Raw genomic sequence first — 19,803 nt, forward strand, 5'->3', positions numbered from 1 at the left:
TGGGAGCGATGATGAGGACGACGATGTCGATCCCGCCAGCACGACCATGACCGCCGCCCGTACCAAGAGAGCGCCTGGTGCGCCATTGCCTCCAAGTGGTCTCGCTCCCAAAGACAAGGGGGTGGCCGCCCCCGTAAGAAGCAGAACGTGCTGGGGAATGACCAGACCAGCATCCTGATGTACTTTCACAACAAGCAATAAACAGCCGTTGCCACGCACAAATCCCCAGCAGCCCCCCTTTTTTAAGGGTGTTTTGCGTGTGTTGTTTATTTCCATATTTGGCGTTGCGTATCGGGCTCAGTGACATCTCCCGTCTTCATAGGCCTTCTGGTTTCGGACTTATGGAGGTTTTGGCACCCCCGGGTCACGATGGTGACCCGGGTCACCGCCAATCGATTCATTTGCATTGTCTTTGCGGTCGATTGACCTACACTAGATACAGCAGTCTTCTGTATGGCCTAGTCTCACCACGTGTCAGACCAGAGAATGCCAAAAGGTGAACAGTGCAAAGCCAATGCACTATCAGACCATTTATACCTCGATGTGAGCGGCTAGAAAATGGAACCTTTTTGCCAGCATCAAAGTATGAAAATATAAGAAGAGGTTTTACCGTTTTTGACAATAAAACAGAAGGTGTTAAGATGTTCAAACAAGGAATCAAGTTTGCATTAACCACACGTACTTGTGGTGAACATGCAAACCAACATGCTCTGATAATATATAAATTGTCTTTGTAACTGATTGGCCTACACCAGAGTCAGCCTTCTTTAGGGCATAGTCTCACTAGCCATGTCAAACCAGAGAATGCCAACAGGAGAACAAATATAAATTAGTTGAACAAATCTTACTCGTGGAAGTATGAAGTGAAAGTGGTCGGCACTCAAACACATTTACGTGACTACGCCACCACACTGATATATATATGTGTGTGTGTGTGTGATATATACGATATGTGAACATGGCGCGCGCTGCGTTTAGCCACTGAAATTGCTTTGGCTTTCGTGGGAGCCGTTTTGACGGCGGTGTTTCCGGGCAAAAGTTTGCAGAGGGAGAGAGGATGCCATAAAAAAAGGATGCGGCTGCAGGTCTCTCCAATCGCACCGGTTAATTTGAGGGACATTGCACTCCGTAGCCACCGCATGCCACATGCTATTACCGCACAAATTGGCCAATGATATGTGGAGTGCCACACGGCAATTTGACTTTCATTTGGCAAGCCTTGTTTGTTCGTTTTGCACAAACGCCTGTGTAATAGACACGGGGGAAAGCACTGGGAAGGGATGGCGTGAAAAGAAAAAAAGTTGCCCCGAAAAGTGGAATGTAAATATGAATCACCCTTTCGGTCAGGGGGGCCTCTGCGTAGAAAGCCATGGCTAATCACGACCGAGTAATGCGATGCTTTTTTCATCGCATTGTTAAGGTAGATCCTCATTTCCTGGCCATTCGGCTGTGTCAACAGTTGTTATTTTTCTTTAATTCTCTTTTGGAAGCATATGGGGGGAAAACAAAACATAAACCCACCGTGTTTATTTACGCGGATATCGACAGAGTGTGACGCACAACCCACTGAACATCTGTGAAGAGCTTCATCGGATTCCTCCTGCAGTATGAATTCAGATTCTGATTCTGTATCTTGACAAGAAGAGCTAACGAGGAATGACGCAGCTCGGTGGGCAGTTTAGGCCATAACCACCCGGTGTTGAGCAAAGGGGGGCAGCAGTGACACGACAAAAATCTGAATCAAAATCTGTATTTATACTAGAGGAATCCGATGAGCTATGAAGCTCTTTTTCACAGATTTCCCAGTGGGGGCTGTCGCCCCAGAATTTGACTGATCGCTCCGACGTTTCAGGCCTTTTGCCGATCGTTTCCCGCGCTCTCCTTCTCCCCCATCCCCCACCGCCCTTTGCCGGACGGCCGCCATGTGCGCCCGCAATGTGGCCAAGGAGCCCTTTAAGAGAGAGAGAGAAAAAAAAACTACATTTTAAAAATAATGTTCCGTAAGTGCGTCATTTGAAAAAATTGCACGCGTAGTCGAGTGACAGTGGGACACGGGCGGGCGGGCGGGCGGGCGGGCGTTTGGCCGGGTAATTGCAGGCACCATTGTGCAACTGATCCCCGAAAATTGCGGCAGGGCAAAGTTTTTGGATTCAGGAGCCTGCAATTACGGCCGATTCAGCTGTCTCTCAAGGCATTGTTTAGGGGCTCCGTTGTGGCTTTGTTGGGAGCTCCGTTTATTCCCCCCCCTCTCCGCCCCCTGCCTGCTTTCAACATGTAAACCCGCAGAGGTCATAGCAACGGCTGATTTGTAATGCTTACATCACGTTCATTAAATAAACACGGTCATTTTCAAGCCAGTGTATTTTTCATGTTTTGCTTTAAAGGAAAAAAAAAGAGGTAATAATACCGGCAATTAGTGTATTTTAATACCAATAAAATAATTGCCGCATTCAAGTGTTAATTCAGGCGGTGTTGCGCACTAGATGTTGCGTGATGTGAAGACGGTGGGTGCACTGCCTGTGTGAGCACACCTTTGTGCGTGCAAAGCCCCTCGTTGTCAATCCACTGCTCGATGAAAGACCTCCGCCACAACGTGTGGGTCGTGGAGAATATTTGACCATGCTTCGCCACGCTGATCAACGCGGATTGGTGGAAGGCAGGGAGCGTAGACGAGGGATTATAGAAGTACGGTACAACGATTAATATTGCTGCCACTGTCCTCTTCAGCCCACCAGCTTAGCCCCAAAACCTAAAATAACATTGTGCGAGGGAGTTACGTATCCAAGCATGACCCAATCTCAAAACTGCTAGAGTTGTGCGAAATCGGGCACACTTTAGGTAATTGGATGATTTGGAACATAATTATACTTATATGAGTCGGTCACTCCGTTTATTTACAATTACCTGTAACGTATGGGATATCATAATTGAATCACGATCGTCTGTCTATCAGTATGATATATGATCATAGGCTGTTACAGAGTGCACACTTAAAGTTGCACCTCCTTTCATTTGGATGGTTGTCCATCAAAGCACTCTCCAGGATCATTGCAGGCTTAGCTTTCGTCACGGATTGATGAGATTGGGTGCATTCCAGCTGATAGGCGAGCACACATGAGGCACAAGTAGGCCCTCATTTAAGCCTACATAAACTACTGCGGCAAGTGTTGTTGGCAAGCACCTATCAAGGCCAGGACAACAACAAGAGGGGGTGTTGTGGCTAACACCACATCTGGGCTGCCTTTGTCTCCCCAGTGCTAATATTTATTCGCTGCGCCAGCTACAAAGGCTTAAGTTGACCTCGGACAGACAGACACATTCATTTTAACACGTGGGCTATTATGGAAGACACATTCATAATGGAGCTGTCAAAATGTTCTGAGAATGTTCTCTGCAATAAGGTTATGGCTTGTTAAAGATTCCAGTCTCTGTCAATCAGAAATGCTTTTGCGCTACGAGTGACTGCTGGTGGTGGAACGATGCATCGATTCATCAATTATTATCGATTCCTAAGCCTACAATACATATGCTGAATCATTTGTGTGATGATCGATGTTTATTGACCCGTGCGTAATGGGTTCATAGCATCCCTCAATTTACGAGAAGCGTTATCATTCAATGTAAAAATAAATAATTGATACTTGAATTAAATTGTGACGCTAAATTTGAAACAATTCATTGGATTGTCCGGGGTAGTAGGTGCATCTATGAAAATACTACCGAGAAAAATTGCACTATGGCTTACATTTAATATCCTATTCTATAACATTTAAATACATATGTATTACATATAGTAATAAAAAATAATTAATAATATATAATTTTTGCAGGCTTTTGTCAATGCACTGCTGGATGAAGTCCTCATGGGCAGGGGTCGGTAACTTTCAATGAGGAAGAAGAGTCACATGCAGAGCTACAAAGACAAAGAACCCCCGTATAGCCTTAATATGCTTTTCGTGCAAGTGCTATTATCAAGCACCTATGAAGGCCGGAACAGCATACGAGGGAGTGGGTGGGCAGCGCCACGCCCGGCCGCCTTTGTCTCCCCAGTGGCGATATTTACGCACCGCACCAGGTACTCATTTGAGGCTAAGTGGACCTAGGGTAGGCCCAGGACCAATTCAGATAATCGTCAAATGGTGTTAGCTGTGAGCAGGAATTGAACTTAGTTCGCGCACCACTCCCACGCAGAGCTACGTGTACACAAACACAGCAGCAGGTATACAGCAGATGACAAACACATTCTGTCGTCACCAAGACATTCCACAGTGAGCCCATTCTCTGCCATATTTAGACAATTATCTTTACGCAAAATTACGTCGTTTGAGATTTAAGTTTTTTTTTTTTAAACGGCTGCCTGCAAGGGGGAAGCCAAAGAGCCGCTGCATGTGGCTCGGGAGATGCAGGTTGCCGACCCCTTGGTTGTGGGGGTTGTTTGACCATACTTCACCATGCTGGACGGTGCGGAGAGGTGAGGGGAAGGATACTAGGGCCGGTTCAGATGTCACTCACTACTACCGTTAGCCGTGACCGGGAACTGAACTCAGGTCGTCGAGTTAATGGTGCAGTGCGCTAACCACTGCCCCAACACTCCACCCCAAAATATGTGTTATTGTTATAATTAAGCTTGTTTATTTAGGAAAGCCTCACCGAGTCTCACGACTTTTTTATCAGTAGAGCCCTGCAAAATTGTCTAAGTAGGGGGGCGATGTTGCTGCTGCTGCGTATAATTCCAATTGAGTAGCGTGCAGGTAATGTTTTACCACTGGTATCTTTGACCAGTACCAGTTATATTGCCTTGTACAGTTTGTGTGTTTAGCTATGTCAGGAATTCACGGAACCTGGAGGAAACCCATGCAGAGCTAGGGGAGAACATACAAACTCAACCTAGAGAGGCACCACAAGTCGGGAATTGAACCCAGGCCCTTCTGCGTCATTGCGTCACCAAGTAACTGAACGCTTCACTCAATGTGCATTTCGCAATTTAACTGTTAAATCCTAAAAAAAATAAAAATCTAAACCTTCGCTGCCAACTCAGTTACATCAATAATCATTAAAATGACATTTAAAGACTAAAAAAACAGCAAAATAATATTTTCTTAAATGTTTGAAAAATAAATGGATGGTAATAACATTACAGCCCCCAACCCAGTCACGTGTATACACTCGGGCAGCAGTCATTGGATAATTGGGGCGACAATTTCAATTGTGACTGTTTTGGGGAATTTTGAGCCATTATCTCCCCCCCCCCCCCCTTAAATCAATGCTCATCATGCACTTTGTGCATTGATAAATTAATTTGAGACCCTGTTGACATTTGGGGAGATCTATTATGTCAACATTTAAGAGCAGAATACAACACACTTTGCAAATTGTAGCGATACAGAAAATGTCACGGTTAGGCCGTCGCTCTTCTGCTCTGTGTTGTTTGAACTATGGGCAAGAAGGGGCCGCGGGTAAAGAGTGGTGGCGCAGAGATAATCGTCCTTCGCTCACGTGAACTACTGTAAACTCTGAGCCTCGATTTCCAGCCATGGCTAATATCAGCAGTAAGTAGGGAGTTTCTCAACTCTGAGATATATCACAGGAAGAAGAGCAGCACAATATCGCAATATCATAAGACGAAAAGATAGTACGTGTAAATTCATCGTCGCGAGTGGTGTATTACAACTGACAAAAAAAAAACGGGAATTGTAATGTCCCAGGGTGGACTTGCAGATTTATCGCGAAAGCTGCCTGAAACAAAACCCGCACAGGTGTCAAGTCAAGGAGCCAGCAAACCCTTGAAGGGAACCCCGATCTCCGCCTTTCCCTCTTCAAGACTCTCTTTTGGGATGCTCATGCCAATTTTTCGCAGTGGTGGGGGGGGGGGCGGTTGCGATGCACTGTCATCCCAACTGAGTCATTTCCTGGTATTTTGTTGTTGTTGCATAATAGGCAAATTTGGCCTACTCTTTTATGAATAACGTCTTCTAATGGGACCCTAATCGTGTACAACCAGAGTATTCATCAGGGAGAAGTTACTGGACTCGAACAGTGCAGCCTCTGCAACAATCAGACTGCCACTCGATGCCACGTGGCCGCCCTTGACCAGCAACGTGATGACGCATGGTCAGCCAACTCCCGCAAAACGGGCAGCACTGGGAAGACCATCCAGCATTGGATTGACAACGGGCTGTAACATTGCAGTCATGGTGCAATCGAGTGGCACAGTGGTGAAAGACGGATGGCAATCAGAAGTTCACAACTACAAATCCCAGGTCACTCATTCCTTCATATCCCTCCTTCAGTTATAAAACAAGTACCGTACCTTATTGTGGGACAACATTTGTGGTTGTCCTACAGATCGACTGTCCCCCACCATAGGAATGTGGAATTTCCACCACTGTCTCGGCAGGGCTGTGAACAACACTTGGTGGTTCGCTACTCCAGGTTGAGGAAGCAACAACATCCATCTCAAGTGTTCCAGCCTCAGCTGATAACCAGTGCAGGAGGTATTTAGAAACCAGAATGTGCTGCCAGTGTCTTCATGCTCAGTGCTTTGCACCACATTGAGTCCAGGGGTCGACAACTTTTCAAAGAAGAAGGAGAGGCATTGTTTTGCTGTTGCCCTTGACCAATTAGTTCGAGAGCCGCATCATACGCAGAGAGAGCCACTCGTACAAAAATACGGACACAGCGGGGATACAGCAGATGACAACAACACCAACAACACATTCTGACTTGAACAAAATAGGTGATGGAATAAACTGCGTCTATTTTTTTTTTCCACCTTAGTTATTCATAAACAATACAGTTTCTAAGTACATTTTGTTATCACCAAGACATTCCATAGTGACCCATTCCCTGCCATTGAATACATTGCTTATGATCATTGCGTTAAATTACGTTTAAGATTATTTTTTTTGTCTTTAAAAAAACGACTGCCCGCAAAGGGGGCAGCCAAAGAGCCACGTGCAGATCTGGAGCCGCAGGTTGTCGACCCCTGAGGTAGACCAATCGACTGGTGCACACCAACAAGACACACGGCCTGGTGGGTTTCCCGGCACTGGCAAAGCGCCACCACCACCACGCACGTTGTCAGGCATGGTCCAAGTATCAATCAGTTCACCTGCACGTGTTCCATCACCTGAGATTTGGAAACTCAGGGGGACTTTGTAGTCTACCGAAACTGAAGCCACTAAACCACTCGCTGGTGAGCAGGAGGTCACCATCACTGGAGATTGGAAACTCAGGGGGACTTTGTAGTTTACCCAACCTGGAGCCACTAACCACTCGCTGGTGAGCAGGAGGTCACCATCACCGGAGATTGGAAACTCAGGGGGACTTCGTAGTCTACCCAACCTGGAGCCACTAACCACTCGCTGGTGAGCAGGAGGTTACCATCACCTGAGATTGGAAACTAAGGCGGACTTTGTAGTCTACCCAACCTGGAGCCACTAACCACTCGCTGGTGAGCAGGAGGTCACCATCACCGGAGTTTGGAAACTCAGGGGGACTTCGTAGTCTACCAAAACTGGAGCCACTAATCACTCGCTGGTGAGCAGGAGGTTACCATCACCCCGCGCTTGCTTGAGAGGGAGACATAATTCAAACAAGGAATGTAGAAACCAAGTTGTTATGTATACAACTTACTGTCTAAAATTTACCGGACAAATTCACTCGTTGGCATTTGTTGTTTTTCTTTTCTGAGCGTTGGCAACAAAACTAAAACTCCACGCGGTGTTGATGTGTTCATTACCAGCAGTGAGGCTAATTGCCAAGGCGATGCGTTTCGACCAATATATCAAGATGTGAATCTGAGCCCGCAGTGTTTAACGGAGGAAAGGGAGCGGCTCTGGATTGGTCCTCTTCATCACAATGTGCATGCAATAACCCGACAGGGTGGTCCAGATGTCTTGTGATTCCAATTTCATCATATTAAAACATATATACGTTTTATTTAAAGCAGAAATTAATATGCGAAGGAACAAAAACGTTAGGGGTCAATTAATTTGCGGTCACAAGACATCTGGACCACCCTGTATAATGCGTGTCTATAATGCATGGACGGGCATGGTGTTGCAGTGTTAAGACTTGTGCCTCATGGCAAGAAACGGCTGAGTTCGATCCCTGACTCGGATGGCTTCTTCTGGCTTCTCTGGTTTCATTCCAGGGATAAAGACGAACAAATTACCCCATAAAATGTAACCGGAATTTTCCAAACATCTCAATGCTGAAACATTACCTGCACACTAAACTACAACTTTTTATTATTTAATTTTACCAGGCAATGCCCACTCAGCTATATAGCCCTTGTTTTCTCCCCTGTATGGTATACTGTGTGTTTACAGTAATGTATGAAACAAAGTATAATTTCAAGCATAAAGGCATCTTACTCTCGGAACACAATTGAATTTCAGTTTGGGATTTATTTTGTATACAGACTTATGAGCATTGGTCCGCGTGAAATCGCACAAAGTCTATATGCACACATTTACGTCGCATTAATATTGCATATACGTAACGGATAAGCTCAGCTCGTGTGCACGAGCAAGTATGATTGTAACATCACAGGATGAAACTAAACTGTTTACAACTATTTAAACTTTAACTATTTTATTGCACCAGGCAAGGCCCATTGAGCTATACAGCTCCTTTTTTACAAGCGACCTGGCCACAAATGATAGCTCAACGAAGTGGCTTGTCACGTGGAAATGTATAGCGGGCCAAATACTCTAAACACGTGTTTCTAAATGTGGAGGAAAAACAGCAGGACCCGGAAAAAAATCCACACTACCACAGGGAGAATATGCAAACTTCAAATATACAGGCACCAGGGTAGGGATTGAACTTACGGCCTCCTGCATACCGGGCGAGGTAGTTAACATCTCACCACCGTGGCGCCATTGACAATTACTCAGTTGGGATCACACAAAGCAGCAACATTGTGCCCTGCTGTGAAAACTTGGCAGGATCCTCCTGAAAAAAGAGTTGTGAAGCTTCTCTGGTTAAACAAGCATCATCATAATAATAATGGATGTCGTGCTTTTGTTTGTCTTGGATAGGGAGACGTTACTCATCTCGATGTGTGTCCGACTGTATTGGCTCCGTGTTATTAATGCTCTCACCATGCCTCATTAACACTGCCCTGACTTATGATTCGGGATAAGGACAAATGTTTCCTGTAAATACAGCTCTGGTTGTGCAGAATGCCATTGTTTATTGAAACTGCCAAATCTCTAGGGCTTTCAAGAGTTCCGTTACTGAAATTTACAATAAATCTCTGCTGGAAAAAAAGCTAAATGGGTTTGTGTGTGTATGTGAGCCGCTAGGCCTGCATGCCATCTTTCTGTGTGTGTGTGACCAGCTAGACCTGCTTGCCATCTCTCTGTGAGTGTATGACCAGCTAGACCTGCTTTCCATCTTTCTGTGAGTGTGTGTGTGTGACCAGCTAGACCTGCATGCCATGTTTCTGTGTGTGTGTGACCAGCTAGACCTGCTTGCCATCTTTCTGTGAGTGTGTGTGTGTGACCAGCTAGACCTACTTGCCATGTTTCTGTGAGTGTGTGTGTGTGACCAGCTAGACCTGCATGCCATCTTTCTGTGTGTGTGACCAGCTAGACCTGCATGCCATGTTTCTGTGAGTGTGTGACCAGCTAGACCTGCTTGCCATGTTTCTGTGTGTGTGTGACCAGCTAGACCTGCATTCAATCTTTCTGTGCGTGTGTGTGACCAGCTAGACCTGCTTGCCATCTCTCTGTGAGTGTGTGACCAGCTAGACCTGCATGCCATCTTTCTGAGAGTGTGTGACCAGCTAGACCTGCATGCCATCCTTCTGTGAGTGTGTGACCAGCTAGACATGCATGCCATCTTTCTGTGAGTGTGTGTGTGACCAGCTAGACCTGTATGCCATCTTTCTGTGTGTGTGTAACCAGCTAGACCTGCATGCCATCTTTCTGTGTGTGTGTGACCAGCTAGACCTGCTTGCCATCTTTCTGTGAGTATGTGTGTGACCAGCTCGACCTGCATGCCATCTTTCTGTGTGTGTGTGACCAGCTAGACCTGCATGCCATCTTTCTGTGTGTGTGACCAGCTAGACATGCATGCCATCTTTCTGTGAGTGTGACCAGCTAGACCTGCATGCCATCTTTCTGTGAGTGTGTGACCAGCTAGACCTGCATGCCATCTTTCTGTGTGTGTGTGACCAGCTAGACCTGCTTGCCGTCTTTCTGTGAGTGTGTGACCAGCTAGACCTGCATGCCATCTTTCTGTGAGTGTGTGTGTGACCAGCTAGACCTGCATGCCATCTTTCTGTGAGTGTGTGACCAGCTAGACCTGCTTGCCATCTTTCTGTGAGTGTGTGACCAGCTAGACCTGCTTGCCATCTTTGCTTGGCCCAGCGAGTATGAGAGCAACGCATGAAGGCCCTCTTCCCGTGGATTTGTGCGGACAAAGTTTCCTTCGGGACCAACGAAAGGGCTTTTGCCGTTGTTTAGCTTGCAGCGTATTCCAGCAACCCATGTAGCTTTTTATATATATTAACATTCTTAAATGTTCAAGTCGCCAATAAAAGGAACGTTAGTGTGGGTGGTTTTTCATTTGCTTTGTTTTGCGCATTTTCCCATGCGGCTTAAAATGTAAGTAAGGGCTGCAAGGGCTTGTGATATAAAAAAGGTACCCTTTGACGAAGCAACCTTGACTTGTTTCGCATAATAAACAAAACACCCACACGTTAGATGCCTACTGCATTGCGGTTGAGCAAGTTGGTATTTGAACCACGGGTTTTTTTTCTTTCGAGTCGGGCCCAAAGGCACCGAAACGGCCGGCAGGAAACGGCACCATCAAAGTTGTAACCGACAGGAGAGAGTGTGAAGCGTTCGTGGAATTGAACAATAGTTGTTGTGAGACGCCTGTGGAAAGGGATAGACGGGAGGCTTCCTTCCGAGGTTAAGCGGGGAAGAAGCAGATCGAGAAGCGGCCGGTGTGACTCGCCGCAACGTGGCTGGTGCATGGCGGTGCGGATGAGACGAGAAGGTCAGGTCTTCGGAGGAATCGATGTGTTCAGTTCACAGGCACGACAACCGCGGTAGTGGCGATAGCACGGTGATGAGGAGGAGGCGACTTGACCAGCGGTGAGCGAGTGATAGGAGTTCATTGGTGAGTGCTGGAACAGCAGTCACCCAGGCTGCTACGATTTTGAGTTATGCCAAGGAGAGTGACGTAGGAACTGGGGGGGGGGGGCACCCCCGATGTGACAGCAGAAGGATTGCAGCTGAGGACGAACTTGTACTTTGTACAGCTGCAGTCGGAAGACTTAATGATTGAAGAACGAGGCTTTGGCCCACACCAGAACTCCAAGCTTCTTCGATACCTCTAACTTACCCAAATCTGTAAACTGGGGGACGTCTTCAAAAAGGAAATTGCAGTGCGCTTGCAAATGCTTTAACATATTTAATACATCTACGCACGTTGGCTACATATGATATAAATATTTTTTTTCAAATGTCGATGCCGTGTTAAACAATAAGCACACCCAAAGCAGCATTTACTTTTTTTTCTAGCAGAAGCAACAAATCATTTCAGCGGGCAATGTTAAATGAGGAAAAAAAAATAGAGGATCTATTTTCTGTTTACCTGAATTGAGCCTCATTTCTTTTGACCCTCGTGAACATTGAGAATGTGGTGACAAGTGTTGCTGGCAATTCCACTTTAAGTTGCAGTCCATTGAGGGTTCTGCTTGCCCCTTCGGTCGCAGGGAATTCACGAAGCAGGAGAGAGGTTTGGGAAAGGTGACAGCACGTTTAGCGGAGTCTTCTAAGTCCCGTCCTAGAACATATTTGGTTGCACGTGTATACCCCGTCTGTGTAGGTTTTGTGCCTTTGATATTGATTGCGTAACTTGCTCATTTTTGTTGTAACTCGCTGGTTCGCCCCTGCCGAACATCTGTGAAAAAGAGCTTCATGGCACATCGGATTCCTCCAGTCAAAATAGAAATTCGGAGTCCCTTTAATTCTCATAAAATGTTATTTGTTCTGGTCTTTTTTTTTCCATCTGTTAAGGTTTTTTTTTGTTGACGGGTTTGTCAAGTGTCGGGTTATTCTTCGTGTGAACGGCGCTCTATCGACACCAAGCTCCAGCTGATTAGGCGCGCCGCTTCACAGTTCGAGAGCTGTAGGCCACCCCGGTAAATACTGCCGCTGTGTATGACACACGCACCTCTCGCTGCACGGTGTGTCATAAAGAACCCCCGTCACCTGATTTGAAGAAAAAAAAAATTAGGTCCATGCGTGCCAGCGTCTCGGTCCCAAGTTAAACAAAATGTATCCGCAAATTACTTAATTGGATCAAATTAAACACAGGAGTTGGTGATACTGCCGTTGGCAGTGGTGCCACGAGCACCAGCAACAACAACGGGAAAAAAAATAAACACTAAACACATTCGTTAATAACACCGTCTTGAAACGAGGTGAAATATAATTGGGTAAAAGCGCGAAGCAACATTGGCCTCGACTTTCAAAGTTTCCTCGTCTGCATGAGAGAGTGCCTCCGTGGTGACCTTGACGTAAGAATGGGGCGAATTACGAACCGTTCTAAATTATGAAATGTTGCATCATACACACGCGGGTGATTGTGACGCAGCGAGTGAGCGAGTGAGCGAGCGAGGGGACTGGTTCGAGTTGTAACTCCGCCACGTTGCTGGCAGCTTGTTCACGAACTCGATCTTGAGTTTGCTGAAGAAGCTCCCAGCACGCGGAACGAAACGTCGGACATCGTGGCGAAAAAAATCACGAGACGGGACTACCCGAGCACTAGCGGGGGTGGGAGCATCATAGCAGCAGAATAACTGCAAAAAACCCCTACACAGAAGCCTCCATAATAAGCACTATTATGATCCCCTTAGGGACAGGACAATAATAAGTGCACTTCTAAGCTTTGACACTAATGTGATTGTTAAGAACTCTGCTTAGTTCTTGTTATGATGCGTTTGTTTGTGTGTGTATTTCTCCATGAGACCCCACGCACCGATCGAATGATATGATCACTAATTAGAACTATAAATAAATATAATTTCCTAACAGTAATGACCCTTAGTCTTGATTAGCAAAGATATAATGTTCAATTTAAATGGCTTTGTACTTTGAGATGAGTGTGATACGCTCGTCAACGATGTTTTTGCTTTGCCTTCCCATTGCTGTGTAAACGAGGTCATAAGGGTAAGAAGTCGTCATAATCGTTGTGTATGTTGAACTTCTTTCGCACCGTACATAGCCAACCGCGCTAATCGGAGGTGCAGTACAATGCAGTACAAGGTACACTGCAGTAGACTGCAGAACAATGGTTCAATGCTGTATAATTCAGTACAAGGGTCCAATTGTTGAATCCAGTACAAGAGTACAATCAGTTTAACACGTAGGCTTTCGCGACCAATATTATTCATAATAAAGGCTTTTGGGTTAGATCGCGTTATTTATAAATGTTTCGTAACCCTCCACCACCCGACACGGCCAATCAGCAAAAAAGTGTCACGTTGACAAAAGACAATTAGTTCACTACTTTAGCCCACCGGTGTGTTGAAGAGTGAATCCACAACATTTACAGTTTGAGTACGACGTTTCGCTGGCAATTACATCCAACATCATCGGGCAATTCGCCAGAATGGTAAAGCCCTCACTTGCTCCCGGTCTTAAATAGAGCAGCAGGGTGACGTCATCATTTAACTTGCTGACCATTGTTTAAATAACACTTACTTCTTATGGAGAGGGGATTTCTTTAAACAAAAGGAAGGAGCAGCAATGGGCTCTCCTTTATCTCCTGCTTTGGCAAATCTGTACATGGAAATCTTTGAAATAAGAGCACTTGCCTCGAGCACATTAAAACCATCTTTTTGGTTTACACATGTGGATGACACTTTGGTTGTCTGTTACGACACATTTATAAATAACGCGATCTAACCCAAAAACCTTTATTATGGACAAAAGTACAATGTTCAATGCAGTACAAGGGAAGTTTAATTCACCAGACCTAACCATCGCTTCCTTCTGCCAGATCCCACAGTTGTTGCAAAGTTCACACTCAATCCTTCAACGTCAACACAAAGTCTCATCATAATAAAGTATTAAAGCTTTCGTGACTGCATAAAATTACTCATTGGTTTTTTCGGTAAAGTCACGTATGTCACATACGTATGTCACATACGTGACTTTACCGAAAAAAACAATGAGCAGTCTCATCATCTTCATCATGATCGCCATCATCTGGCTCTGGGTGTGTCCGTTCGGTCGCTGACCTCTGGATGCGAATCCAATGCCTGTCGCAGCAAGCTGCACTTTCCCTTCATCCTGGTGCAGAGTGTACTCCTCTCCCGAGCGCATATTGAAGCGCTTAACGACTACCGATATCACTGCCCCAAAAGGAAGAGAGTATATAAATAATATACAACGTTTCAGGCAATGGCCCTTCATCATGACAGAGAGAAAAAGGGCCATTTCCTGAAATGTTGCCCATCGCGTACACATTTTCGCTTCACAGCACTTGTTATGAACGGACGTGTCGATTTTAGATTTTAGTTATTTGTCCTAAATGCACCGCTGCCAATGAATGCGGTATCGCACGCGCACACAAATGTTCGCCTAACGTTCGTTGAATCCCCTTGTCGTTCAAGCTACGGGAATGAAGAAGAATAAAACCAACAACTCGCCACGATTCGGACGGCTCTTTCTCACCGGCGGTGTCTCGAGACCGGCCGCGGATTTCCGAGGCGCGTACGAAAGAGAGAGCGGCGGGGGCGGCGGCGCCCAGCAGGCCGGTCAAATCCGTCCGCCACATCCGGAGCCGTGGCGGACCCTCGAGGGCACGGCGAGACACAAGCCCGTGTCGGGCCGGGCCAAGCTGTCCGCGCGAATATTCGCGGAAGAGCCGCGGCGCCGCGTCGGGGAGGTCGCGCCCGCGGACGGCTCGGGCAGGACGCCCGGCACGGCGGAGGAGGAGGAGACGACGCAGCAGCAGCAGCAGCAGCAGAGGAGAGCCGCCACGCTCTTGCAGAGGCGGCTGGGGATCGCGGACTCGGGCCTCGTTTGAAGCAGCCGCCGTCGAGATGATGGCGGAGAGAGATGTTAACTCCCCCGCCTGGTACGCATGAGGTCGTGGGTTCGACCCCGACCCTGACCCCTGCTGCTGTATATTTGGAGTTTGCGGTGTCTCTCTCTCTCTCATCATAATCAAGGTGGCTAGGAGATGTTAACTGCCTCGGCTGGTACGCATGAAGTCGTGGGTTCGACCCCGACCATGACCCCTGCTGCTGTATATTTGGAGTTTGCGGTTTCTCTCTCTCTCTCATCATCATCACGGTGGCTAGGAGATGTTAACTACCTCGCCTGGTACGCAGGAGGTCGTGAGTTCGATCCCGACCCCGACGCTTGCTGAATATTTGGAATCTGCGTGTCACTGTCTCTCCCCGTGCTCGCGTGGATTTTTTCTCCGGATCCTCTGTTTTTTTTTCCTTCCATATTTTGAACCAACGTGCATTTAGAGTATTTTGCTTTCTGTACATTTGCACGTGATCAGCCACTTCGTTGAGCACTCATTTGTGATAGCCAGGTCGCTTCTGAAAGAGAGCCATATAGCTCAGTGGACCTTACCTGCTAAAATTAAAAAAATCATTCGCAGTTTTTAATTGTAGATTTCCGGGAATCTCCTTGCACGGCCCTCAGTGTCGGAACAGCGGCCTGCGCTGGTCTCTTCGACGTTTGTTTATCCGAGCACGAAATTTCGTCAACGTGCTTGGAGCCACAGCGGTGTAATGGTCAGCGGGCTCGACTTAAAAGAGGCCAAAGGTTCCATTCAAGCATCCGGCTCAGCAGTTGATGCTTTCGGAAAGTTTGTTAAACTCCCACCACCCCCCCCCGCCCCCACGTCCCTCTGCTGATGACCACCCAGCGGTTTAACGGAGGACACCACGGTTAGTCGATCGGCAGGAGTTGTATGTGTGTTGTTGGGGAGCTGTAGTGTAGCGGTTAGCGCGCTGCGCTATAAACCCGGCAACCCGGGTTCGATTCACGCTCACGGACAACACCAGTGACGATTTTCTGAACCGGTCCTGGGCCTCCCCTAGGTCGACTCAGCCTCAAATGAGTATCTGATGCGTTGTGTAAACATGGTCCCTGGGGATACAAAGGCGGCCGGGCGTGGTGCTGCCCACCCACCCCCTCGTGCGCCGTGCCGGCCTTCATAGGTGCTACTCGCGAACAGCACTCACCCCAACAGTTTGTTAAGGCTATGCGGGGGCTCTGTGTCATTGTTGTTGGGGTGTCGTGTGAGTTACTCATACGTTCCCCGCGACGTCTCGCCAGTGCAGAGGAAGAGTAGGCCAAACGTTCCTTGAAATAGTCTTCTCGAGAGCTCCCTCCAGCGGAAGCCACTTGCGTCAGCAGTGGCGCAAGCCAAGCACTTGCGGGGCTGCGCCTTTAGCCTTTGGAGCCCGATGCATCTGCGCGTTTTTTTTTTATTAAAGGAGCCTTTCGTGCCTTTCGTGGACATTTTATGAAAATGAATGTTGCTTTATCGATAGCGAGCGTGAGTGAAATAAGCTTGATTTTCTGTGATGTGCAAGAAATTAACGTGAGAAATATTAAGGTGTAAGAAATGTAAGGATCGTTTGCTCGGTAAAAGAATCATGCCCGCCGTATGAATAATAATGTACCGATTTATAAAGATGGCAATACAATGTTGAACACCCTTTGCCTATACTGAGTGTATCTATATATTTGGGAGATTGTACGGTCACGGAATTACCCGACCAAAGTATGTGCACCGTTCGACGCTGAGATGAAGTTGTCTCCGATGCGCATCAGACCGGCCTGTGTAACTCCGTTACCGTCGAATCTACTTCATGCACTTGCACGTACATTGTACGGATTTACGTCTGTCTTTACAATTTATTGCCATTGAATCTCTTTGCTAAGCTTTATACGTAATTATATAAGCATTTTTTTGATGTGCTGAATAAACTGCACTGCTGTTATTTTAGTAACGCTTTGACCACGGTCATGAATGAGCCATTGCCGATCCACTGCTCGATGAAGGCCACTCGATTGCTTGTTGCCTTTCCTCCTAATCCGTGGTGGCGAGATGTTCACTCCCTCGCCTGGTATGCAGGAGGGCGTGGGTTTGAATCTTGACCCTGACACCTGCTGTATATTTGGAGTGTGCATGTTCTCCCCGCGGTCGCGTGGATTTTTCTCCGGGTCCTCCGGTTTTTCCATCCACATTTAGAATCACGCGTTTAGAGTATTTGGCTGCTATACATTTCCACGTGATAAGCCACTTCGTTGAGCTATCATTTGTGGCCCAGGTCGCTTCTAAAAAATCGAGCTACTTAGATCAGTGGGCCTTGCCTGGTCAAATATATATTTTAAAGTTTAAATAGTTTTACACAGTTTAGTTTGATCCTGTTATGTTACAATCAATCTTGCTCGCGCACATGAGCTTGATCTTATCCGTCACGTATATGCAATATCAATACAACGTAAATGTATGCATATAGACTTTGTACGATTGTATGCGGATCAATTATCATAAGACTGTATCCAAAATAAATTCCAAACTGAAATTCAATTGTGTTCCGAGAGTAAGATGCCTTTATTTTTTAATTATACTTTGTTTCATACATTACTGTAAACACACAGTATACCATACAGGGGAGAGAAAAAAACTGTCGTAGTTACTAAAAGTATATAAATTGTAAAATACAAATTTAAAACGTATATTTCCATTATTCGATTATATATATTTTTTCATTCATTGAGATACAACAAATATATTAAAACGGCAATTCGTATTATGGCAATACGATATAAAATGAAAATAAAAAGTACATTTGTCATTAAGTACTGTACATACATTTGTGATATAAATACATGTAACAGGTATAGCCGTAGAGCAATAACAACAGAGCTACATGTACAACGGGTAATCAACCTTCGACACTATATACACAGGGGAAACACTTTGAGGGTGATTGTATTTTTGATGTCGTGTTTTCAATTCGCTTGCACATTCCTTGGCATCGGTTGTTCTTTGGATATCTTAAGTGGGATCTAAACGCGTAAATCTTATTCATCCATCGGGTGAGCACCAACCGTGCGGAGACGTCGCATTTCACGTTTGGGTCAAATAGCCGCGTCAGCAAAAGTGTGTCTGGTGTCTGTGTGTCGTGCACCCTCCTCCACCCGGCGCAGCCAATCGACAAACCCGCGCCGGTGTATCACCGCTTCAGCAACAGAGCACGGCGAGCGATGCACCAAAACTAGTGTTGCCAGGACGGTTCCGGTGAAATCTATGTTCCCCGGAACGTTCAGTTCCTTTTGTGCCCAATTTCTGTCGGTCGAGTAATAATAATAATAAGACAGCACTCCCAGTCAACGCTCGCACGCGTGGGGGTGCTCTCTTCCCCCCCCCCCCCCTCAATGCATTGTCAGATATTCTTCGTCTCTTGCGACAATGTTACGTGCCGGTTATTTTGCCCCAATAAAGGTGGCAAACCCAAAACGTGCACCTGGGTGCCGAGTAATCGCAGCGCGTTTGCCGCTTGGCGGTGTTGGGACGGTGAAGTTTCCCGGTGCACACCCTCAGTGAGAACCTCCATGAGAAATTGACGATATTAAATACGTCGTTTTTTTTTCCACCGTGATATTTATCCCGATTGTGTTTTCGGCGTCGCATCACGACACGAAGAATCCATTCGGAGCTCTCGCAGAGTGAACGGACCCTTCTAAGCTATTTTTCTTAAAATTTTACCAGGTAAGGCCCACCGAGCTATACAGCTCTTGTTTTTGAGTAGCGACCTGGCTATCAGACATGATAACTCAACGAAGTGACTTAACATCACGTGGACATTTATAGCAGCCAAATCTTCAAAACGCGTGATGTTGATTCTAAATGTGGAGGGAAAAACCGGGGGACCCGGAGAAAAATCCACATGGCCACAGGGAGAACACACAAACTCCAAATATACAGTCATTGTCAGGGTCGGGATCGAACCCACGACCCCCTGTATACTAGGCGAGGAAGTTAACATTTCTCCACCGTGGCACCTTCATGTTAGAGGGCGACGACCCACGGAATCAGGTATCACAGAGCTACCCTTCCACGCAGGTAGTACTTTCCCACCCATGCTGCTACAAGCGGAAATGGTCCATCAACTCGCAGTGGCAACGGTTACTTTTAATTCTCAGCGCTAAAAATGTGTCCAAGTTAAGTGCAGAAGCAAATTGGTACAGGTCATCAGCTGACGGCCTCTATGAGACTCTACGAGACACATCAGCTAACTACACTTGAGAAACCCGGTGAAATCACGACTCAGTCGATGTGAGTCAATGGGACTCCGTGTAAGTCTACGGTCATGTTAATCGTTGGTGACCAGGCTGAGGCCATCAGTTCGCTATGCTTGAGAATCCGGGTTTGAATCCCAGGCAGCTGCCTGGATTCAAACCCAGGTACTCATCGGTGCAGGCTCGATGCTTTGACCTCCGAGCCACCCGGGGTCACCTCGAGATAAATTCACTGTCAGAGTGTCCCTTGCGTACCGCAGATTGGCCGACTGGAGAGTTTCCCATGCATCAGTCGCGGTCCGCCTCGTCCCGGTGACCGACCTTCTCAAAGAAGTTGCGAATGAAGTTGTTTACACACCGCCACATGCACGGGACAATTGGCGATCGGCTGCCGCGTGTGCGTGCGTGCACACGAGCGACACTGCTTCCATTTAAAACGCGTAGTAGATCCTGTGTGCCTGTGTGCGTGTGTGTGTGTTTGGAGCGGTGGTGT

General features: G+C 46.7%; 1 protein-coding gene and 1 long non-coding RNA gene across 2 annotated transcripts in view; both read left to right on the forward strand.

Annotated features, from left to right (window-relative positions):
• LOC116952070 (uncharacterized) overlaps window positions 1-17,595 on the forward strand; it is a 73,212-nt gene extending 55,617 nt beyond the window's left edge. The window contains exon 9 of the mRNA XM_032971099.2: window positions 14,645-17,595. Coding sequence (XP_032826990.2) covers window positions 14,645-15,060 — 416 coding nt within the window. The 3' untranslated portion in view covers window positions 15,061-17,595. The remainder of the gene's footprint in view (window positions 1-14,644) is intronic.
• LOC142930910 (uncharacterized) overlaps window positions 1-19,803 on the forward strand; it is a 559,094-nt gene that overhangs the window by 499,254 nt on the left and 40,037 nt on the right. The window lies entirely within an intron of this gene.

This window comes from Petromyzon marinus, chromosome 45 (genome assembly GCF_048934315.1).
Source record: "Petromyzon marinus isolate PM22_M1 ecotype Great Lakes invasive population chromosome 45, UKy_Petmar_22M1.pri1.0, whole genome shotgun sequence".
In the NCBI taxonomy this organism is placed as follows: Eukaryota; Metazoa; Chordata; class Hyperoartia; order Petromyzontiformes; family Petromyzontidae; genus Petromyzon; species Petromyzon marinus.